Source organism: Panthera onca, chromosome E2 (assembly GCF_046562875.1).
Source record: "Panthera onca isolate mPanOnc1 chromosome E2, mPanOnc1 haplotype 2, whole genome shotgun sequence".
NCBI classification, from domain to species: domain Eukaryota; kingdom Metazoa; phylum Chordata; class Mammalia; order Carnivora; family Felidae; genus Panthera; species Panthera onca.
In genome coordinates, this window is record NC_138353.1 from 4975413 (window position 1) to 4984707 (window position 9295).

The following is a 9295-nucleotide window of genomic DNA, read 5'->3' on the forward strand; positions in this document are numbered from 1 at the left end:
TTGATAAATACATTAGAATACTGTAAATATAATTTTCTTATGTTTTTTTAATACTTCTCTAGCTTATATTGTGAGACCATCATATCTATATATGATGACCATGATATATATATGATACAAAATGTGTAATTGATTATGTTATTGGTAAGGTTTCCAGTTAACGGTTGTCTATTAACAGTTAAATTTGGGGGTGTCAGAAGTGATACATGAATTATCAACTTCATCATGGGATCCATGGCCCTAAGTCTCACGTTGTTTAGAGGTCAACTATCTCCTATTCTTAACAAGGTAAACAAAAACAGTACTACTACCAATAATAAAATTCGTTCTTGGGGCACCTGGGTTGCTCAATCAGTTGAGCCTCTGACTCTTGATTTTGGCTCAGGTCATAATCCCAGGGATGGTTTTGGAATTGAGACCCGTTTTAGTCTCTGTGCTAACAGTGTTTCAGATTATCTCTCACTCTCTGCCTCTCTCTCCTGCTCATACTCTCTGTCTCTAAATAAAGCAACATTTTTTTCAAAAAATTGAGACTGCGGAAGACTATTTTTGTAACCTATTTCTTTTCAAAAGAGTGAATTGGCATCAAAGCTTAACACAGACCAAGTGAATTACAGCACATCACCTAATACATTAAATTGATCTCAGACAGGAAAAGTCTATTCATTATTTGCTACCTACCGGCATTCTCTTTATATATCAGCTGACACATCTGCCTGCATTTTCTTCTGTACCAGCAGTTCAATATTACAATTATAACTGAAAGCACTTAAACATGCTAATGGATTTCCTTGAGTATTGTCATCTATCAAGACTTCAACATTTCTCCTAGGATACAAGACACAATGTTCACCACTTGGTCTCTAATGCCTGCATTCCCTAAAACCTAACTTTCATCTCTGCTCAGTTGCATTACAATTCAGAGACAATTTCCCTCACCCCCATTTCTTGAGGGACCCTCTAGCTTGTTAACTATCTTTGTGCAACTGTCTTCACACCCCATATTCAGATAAGTGTTGGGCAAATATAATCTCTCATATTGAAATAGATTATAATCACAATCAAAGAGAATTTCAAGTATTTCTGCATTATTACAGGACACCTGGTTGTATTACTGATAAGACTCTGGCTTCATTGCTGGGACCATTAACAATATAACTGTACAGCCATTTATATAATAAATATAAGAGGTTTCATTCTATAGGTATAGTTTATTGTTTGTTACTAGAATAGATTACCTTATTGATAATTTTACCTACAATGTCACTGGCTTGTAATTCTACATAATACTCTATAAGGCATGAATATATAAATGACTAACATGAAAAACAACAGACTACATTTTTCTCATGAGATGAGGAAGTTTTGTAATTCTTCCAGGATACAGAGAAGAACCTGTATACACAGTGATAGTCACTCAAGACAATATGGGCTGGCAGTTGGGAAAAGTGCATTCATTAAGCCCAGGTGTTCACTTGTTGCCAGGTGGTCTGGTGAAAAAGAGAAAAATTGCAATGATGGAAGAGGGGGCATAAAAAGTTACTAAGATGCTCCCTAGGAAATGATGCATGGGGTAGCTGTTATCTCAAGAGACAATCTACTTGAGATAGTTTTCCTATTAATGTGTTGATCCCTTGGCTTGTGTGTGCACAGAATGAGAACCACAACGAGTCCTAAAAACAAAATTTCTGAGATACATCAAGATAGATGACATGCCAGTCTACAAAACAAGTCTTAAGAAATTTAGGTAGATTAAAATAATACAAGTATCTTTATTGGCCATGAAGGATTGAAACTAAGTTGTTCTTGTTTTTAAAAATTTTTAAACATTTATTTATTTCTGAGACAGAGAGAGACAGAACATGAATGGCGGAGGGTCAGAGAGAGGGAGACACAGAATCTGAAGCAGATTCCAGGCTCTGAGCTTCCAGCACAGAGCCTGATGTGGGACTCAAACTCACAGACTGCGAGATCATGACCTGAGCTGAAGTCGGATGCTTAACCAACTGAGCCACCCAGGTGACCCAGTTGTTCTTGTTTTTAAATGTTTATTTATTGGGGGGGGGGGGGCAGGCAGCAAGCAAGGGAGACAGAGAATCTCAAGCAGGCCTCATGCTTGGTGTGGAGCCCCATGTGGGGCTCAATTCCACAATCATGAGATCACAACCTGAGCCAAAATCAAGAGTCAGATTTAACCAACTAAGGCACCCAGTTGCCCATAATTGTATTTTTAGTTTTTTGAGGACCTCATATTGCTTTCCAGAGTGGCTGCACCACTTTGCATTCCCACCAGCAGTGGAAGAGGGTTCCCCTTCTCTTCCTCCTCACCAACGCCTGTTGATTCTTCTGTTTTACCCATTCTGACAGGTGTGAGGTGGTATGTCATTATTGCTTTGATTTGTATTTACCTGAATATGAGTGATGTTGAGCATATTTTTCATTTGTCTGTTAGCCATCTGGCTGTCTTCTTTCAAAAACTGTCTATTCATGTCTTCTGCCCATTTCTTAACTGGGTTGTTTGGTTTTTTGGGTGTTGAGTTTGATAAGTTCTTTATGGATTTAGAGTCTTCATTAAAGTCTCAAACACTATGCCATCCCACTCTTTTTAAATAATAGGGTGAAGTTTGTCCTTTTTTAGTAAAGCTTATACACTTTGAGCTATAAAAGAGAAGTTTGGACTCCAAATTTGGTAAGATCCAAGCAGTCCAAGAAAGCCTCAGAATTGATACATAGGTTTTTGATTTTCAGGATGTCTTGAATTCTAGACTTTGTTCAGACAGCAGGTGCCTTAAATATCTAAGCTGGCTTAGAACAAGCTGTAATTTTTCTTCAGGCAATTTATGTCTCTTTAAAGCCACAAGTTTTCACAGGTGTATGCTAGTGTCATCCAAAGAACCTTGAGAAGGGGAGCAGAGAACAAAATTATGTACATACTACAACAAAGGAGAGACTGCAGAAAACTTATTATCATGCAATATAGCCTTTAAGGTTGTCACATACAGGGTTCCTCTGTGGAACCCTGAGGATTACTGACCAGGTGTATTCCCTTTCCTCCCAAGTGAAGGTGAAAGGATACAAGCTATCCTTATCAATTGGACTATTTTAAAAAGGATTGCATGGGTCAGTTCCAGGGAAAAATTGGTTTTCAGCGGGAATGGATGTCACTAGTGCATGAATGTTGAGAACAACAGGGTACAGACAGATAACAATGTTACTTTTTGCTCAGAGGTCCTAATCAAAATTCCATCCTCAGCCTTTGGGTTTTTTCACAGGTACAATAGGGGTGTTACAGGGACCGGAACAACTCCCTTCCTGATATAAACTTCCCTTGCCAGGACTCTCCTTCCCAGGAACCTCTTGCCTCCAGGACCTCATCCACCCCTGCTCTCTGATCCCCGTCCCGCTCTGCCAGGCTGCCATGGTCCGAAGTCCTGGCCTTTGCAGCAATTGAGGCTCAAGATGGCTTCAACATGACCATTGATCTAGGGCCTTAGCCTTGTAATCCACTATAATGTGCTTGATGCCCTGTTCTGTTTCTTTATTTATAGGGTAATAATTCCAGGCATAGATTTTGAGGGATCTATTTGAAACTCAATGAGTGATGCCCTGTGGACTGTGCCAATATCCATTGAACATTTTCCTCACAAGAAGGTTGGTAGCTCATCCAATAGGACTAAATGATCAGTTCCACTAACCTCACCTCAAGTGCCATCAGAGACAGAGCATAGAAAACACGTTGAAATGTCATTTATCTCCCTTTGTTTCCAAATGTTGTTACTACTGTCAAATTCTAGATTTCCCCCCTTTTTGGGAAAAAGGAATTCTGGCATGACATTTTCCAAAGAAATCTCAGTCCAGTAATGAATTGGGGCAAGTGAACTAAGGAGAAATGGGTGTGTAATTCTCAAAAGGCCTAGATACAAAGGAATAAGTTCATAGACTGGGGACCATTGCTATTTATGGAGACCCTGGTTTTTTTTAACCGATTTAGTTCTCTGAGGCAAGGGCTGCTGGTACCACAGGGTGTGAGCACTAAGAGTGTAACTCAGGTGTCAATAAGGACAAAGAGAGGTTTATTCCCAGGGCACAGAGTAGTTAATCCAAGCCAATTGAAAGGGAGGACTAGAAAGACACCTGTGGTTCCTTGGAGCCCTGTCATTGGGAATTAGGAAGACATGGAAAAGTTTAGCTAAAGAGCTAAAAGTGTGTTTGGCTCTTAAATTTGTAACTCTTCTTTCCAATGTCCAGAAACTCTGATCAGAGAAGAAGAAATGGGTTTGAATCTGAATGATAACCATAGCCTTCATTTCTTCCCCAAATGGTTCCCAATGGGATCCTGTGTGCAGTTTCAAAACTGACCCTTGCTGTTGACCCCTCCTCAGATTCTGTCAATTGTTGTGGTGGGAAACAACAGTGTTGACTTAATTAAGTGCTCCAGGTGATTCTCCCTGAGGCCAGAGTCAGTTGGCAAGGCTTCCCATTAATTTATGGGATTTGAGTGCAGGCTTTTGCTCAAGGAGAGGTAACAGGGTCTCCTCTACATGAGTGTGGGAGGATTATGTCCACCCAGCACACTGTTCCTATGCTGTAGCAGAATTTGTGGGTGTCTGTGGGAGTGGAAGCCACTGGAACTATAGAAGGAAAACTCAGATTGGGCTCCAAGTACGTAGTCTCCGTTTCTGAAAAGCTCCTGACACAAAAAACTAGGAAGTTTTGTCCTTCTGCATTCCAAAGTCCCACCTGCCAGTGAGCACTTTTCTGGTGAAGACGTTCTGTTGGTGCCTTTAAGGGCATTTTCTCCTGATGCAGATGTGATTTGTCCACAAATACCTTCTGAGAAAGAAATCTAGAGGACAAGGGGAAAGAAGAAGAAATAGCCAGCTCTCAGGTAAACTTGGTGTTCCAGGTCGAAGGCCGTGTCATCTTTTCCCCCTAAAATTCCATGCATTTAGAAATTGCAAATGTTGATTTCTCTGTGTTTGGTGTTTCTGCCTTATGTTTTCAACAAAGCTTTAAAACATTCTCAGGAACGATAATCAAGGTTGGGTCTTTAGAACTCACTCCCCTGTAAGCAGGAGTCTTCTCTACATTATCCAACCAGGCTTTCACTAGGACGTCAACACTTGTTACTTCTAATTAAAGTACTGCGAGTATTCCAAATATTCCCGTTAGGACCTATCCAAAGAGGAAGGTGTTGAGTCCAAGATTCCTGTTGCTGATGGGTTCTGGTGGTGGGATTTCAGTCGAGGAGAACCGTTCCCCTTTAGTTCCCCATTTAGTACCTCTCTGTAGAGCAGGATGAAGAAAATGAAAAATACAAGGCCCCCAGTATCTTAGGAATCCTCTTAAGCATATGGGAATCCTTCTGGAGACCTCCTTTTTGCCTTTCCCTCCCCTGGCTACATAGTCACTCTTCACAACCCCACTGTGGATCTTGGTGCCCACAGGTCCTCTCTTTGTGTTATAATAAAACAAACTTTTTGGACCAAATAATAAATGCAAAAAGAACAGAGAATGGATATGAGGCCTGAATAACTTGGAAAGGTAAAAAAGCAGGGGGAGAGCAGTCTTGCTTTGTAAAATGTGAAAAAGATACTCTTTAAAATATACTAGACATGACAGGACATGGAAACAGCCATCTAAAAGTGGTGTTTCTCCCATTCAGATGGGGCTCCCAAATATGGGCCGATGATCCTGTGGAAGCCAACGGCATGAGTGGTGAAAAGAATTCATCTGTGGCAGAATAAGACGTTAGATTGATGAAAACACCCCAAAGGAGTGGTGGCCAGGACAGCAGATGAGAGGCTCCTGCTGTGAGCAGTGACTAGGGGCTGATTTTGAAGGGAGAAGATGAGTATGTATGGTAACTTAATGGAATTTTCCCTCCTGTGGTAATTCTGCCTGGTTGTAAGTACCCACTTGTTAGTTAGTTAGGGCCTCTACATATTTTGATGCAGGTCACCTGCTGGGCCTGCCTCTCTTCAGCCAGGTGGTCCCTGTGGACTCCTCTACTACCTGGTGCTCAAGCCTGTTTGTCTCAAAGCAGCCTCTACTGAAAGTACATGTGATTGAAGTTTGTATAAATCCACTGTATTCTCTAATAATTAGACTGACTATCAGATTTACTGTTTGGGGGCCAACAGAACACACCAGGGATCATGTGTCCTTTGGTGTGTCTTAGGCACTGATAGCAATTTGTTTCCTTACACTTCGTGTTCACTTCTTTAATTGGCCTGGTTCTCTCTGCCAGATCTCTCCCTTATAACGTTCATCCTTCCCCCCCCCCACCCCGATCTTTGTTAAGTATCTTAGATTTACTGAGCGATGTGCAGAAGCCATCACATTTCAGCTGGAAACTTCTTTCTTCTGAGTTTCTCTTTGCTTGTAGTTTCTGGTGGGGAGAACTAAGGCAAAAGAAGTGTAGCTTCAATTAAATTTCCTTACACTTGGGAGCCCATTGATAAAGGAATGTCATACACTGCCTGTCTCAAGTATTTAATAAAAAATTAAACATTAAGGTATGAAAGCAGCTATGATTTACTTGAGGAACGGCATATCCTGTCATCGGGTTGCAAAGTGTAAGGAAATTTAATTGAAGCTACACAACTCTTGACTTTGTGTCCCTCATCATTGCCCCCCTTGAACAACGTAGACCCTTATATCTTTAAGGTTGTTAAAGTAGAAGGTCTCTGCTTCTGTAACTTCTTCCTGATGAATCGGTTCCTACCTATGAGTGAAGATTAGTCAGTTGGGAATTTAGTAGGAGTTAGGAAGGCTAAGGCAGCTGTCTTTAGAGTTGATAAAATGTGGGAGTTTCCTTGAGGATAATGAATCATCTGTCCCCTTGAAGTTGTGTCACTGAAAGAGTCTCATCACCAGGTGGAGAGAAAAAGAAAATAGCAAAACATGATAAAGTACAAAAAGAAAAAAAATGCCAAAATAAATTTTTATTTTCCTCCACAGTCTTGTCACAGAAATACCCTTTTAATTACTGCCTTATATTTTCAGAAAATGAAAACAATAACACAAAAGTTGACATATTTGTGTGTTTTAATCCTCAAATATAATAGAGTCATAGTGCAGCAGCTGGGGTTGTCACACACAGGAAGCTTGATTTCAGCCAATAAGGAGATCAGAGGGAATAACCTCCAAAGGAGAGACTCACAGAGTAAGGGGGGTGGGGCGATGATTTCCTTTTATTTAAGATTCGGGTGGACAATTAGGAAGTGGAGCCTTGTCATATTACCTGAACTGGGCATAAGGTGGCACACGTACCTTAAGAGGACACTTCCATACATACGCTGTGTGTTATGCAAGGTTTGTTTTCCCCCTTGAGTGGAGATTTTTCTATTACAAGAAGGTCAAGGGAACTGTCCTCCCTGAGTTCACTCCATCATCCATCTGCATAGGGGTTAAGGTCAACGTGGCCTGCCCAAGCTCTTCCTTGGGGCGGTCATTCCATTTTGTTGAATGTTTTCTGTTTCCATGACTGGAGACTGTGTCCACAGGGTGTTTTGCCAGAAGTAGAAGAAAGAGGTTAAGTAAAATGAGGGAGTACGGTCATTGGGTACAAGCAGGTAAGCGGTGAACATCAGTTCTTATAGTCTACCTGATGACATTCATTTCCCTTTCATCTTAGGTAGCATTATGAACACAGCCAATGGCCACTGGATGACTGTTGTATTTATTTCAGGGATTCCTGACCTTCAGGGATGTGGCCATAGAATTCTCTCAGGAGGAATGGGGATGCTTGAACCACAGTCAGCGGGAGCTGCACAGGGATGTGATGTTAGAGACCTATGGACACCTCCTCTTCTTGGGTGAGGATATCTCCTTCTAGATTTCCCAAACCCTGCTCGGGTTTTGTTCGTTCCTTTGAAGACTGTCTCTTGGAAGCTTCCTCTTTGTATGACTGGGATTCAGATCCCTGCAGCAAGGGAAGGAAATGGGGATTTGTAGATGTAGAGAAATATCTTCATGATGTTTCCTTTTCAGCTTCAGCCTCCCTTTTTTAAGATGCCATCACCATTTCTGTAGATTGATGGCAATTCTAAACATTGAGTGGCAAAAGACGGTATGGCCCACATCTTAAACTCCAACTTTTACTGCTTATTGTATTGGTAGTATTTGGAAGGCTGGTCATGATGTGAATATTTGAAACTCCTCCTGCATGTTCTAAAGGGGCTCTTTCTTGCACAAGAGTGTTTGAGAAATCATTTTTTAGAATTTTTCAATGTCCTCTCTTGTCTGCTGAGTACAATACTGAGTTGAAAGGTAGAATCTCCTTCTGTGTCTCCCTCTCTCTCTGCCCCTCCCCTGTTCATGCTCTGTCTCTGTCTTAAAAATAAATAAACGTTAAAAAAATTTTGGAAAAAGAAAAAAAAAGAAAGGTAGAATCTCCAGCAGTATTTCTATTCCTTTCTTCTGATAAACAGGTCTCATTGTGTCAAAGCCAGACCTGGTCATCGTTTTGGAGCAAGAGAAGGAGCTGTGGGGTGTGAAGAGAAAGGAGACAGTAGCCTCACACTCAGGTAGGTGGGAGTGAAGCACATGACACACGTGAGGTCCAAATGTGAAGGAGAAAGATAGATCTTAAAATGTTGTTCAGGTAGCTCTCCTTGAATGAAATTTCATTTGTGAAGCCTAGTTTGATGTCTTTCCCTCTCACAGAGGGTCATCTGCTCTCTAACACATCATGCTCCTTGATTCTCCAAGGATTCTCCTTCAGCTCCAGTGAAGGTCCACCACATCCCCGGTGAGGACCTCCATAATCTGAGAGCTTCTCCATTGCTGTGAGAGCCCTAGAGGATCTCTCTGTATTTCTGAGGAACTCTATGCTAAGCCATTTCTGAATTCTGTTTTGCTTCTTGTGACAAGTGTGTCAAGGTAGTAGTGGGCATATTGGGTTTTGATGCAGAAATGTGGGGAACATTGGAGACAGAGATCACATGTTTTCTGGCTTATGCTTTCCAAAGTTCCAGAGGATTTTATCTTAATTGTACACAATTGAGGCTCAGTAATTTCATGAGATCACAGAACACCTCCCTCAAATGAGAAAATCGAATCCTTTATTTCACACCAAAATTTCACTTGTCTTTGTATTAACCAACATTTGAAATTTCCACTCTGTGTGTTCCATTGCTCAATGATGAAATAATTTAACACATGTCTGTGTCTCCTAGCATGTTTGCATGTTAATGCCATAAAGCAGCTATAACATTTAGAAGTTAGATCTCACAGCCTATAATAAAGTCTCAATGGTTACCTTATTTCCTAGTAATTGCATCATTTTATA

The 9295-nt window shown here is 41.0% G+C and overlaps 1 protein-coding gene across 1 annotated transcript; it reads left to right on the top strand.

Moving 5' to 3' along the window:
- Positions 1-3594: 3594 nt before the first annotated feature.
- On the top strand, positions 3595-9017 carry LOC145713214 (KRAB domain-containing protein 5-like). Its single transcript, XM_081791427.1, has 3 exons — positions 3595-3651; positions 7694-7820; positions 8436-9017. The coding sequence occupies exons 1-3, from the start codon at positions 3595-3597 to the stop codon at positions 8543-8545; spliced, it is 294 nt and encodes a 97-aa protein (XP_081647553.1). The 3' UTR covers positions 8546-9017.
- Positions 9018-9295: the final 278 nt, after the last annotated feature.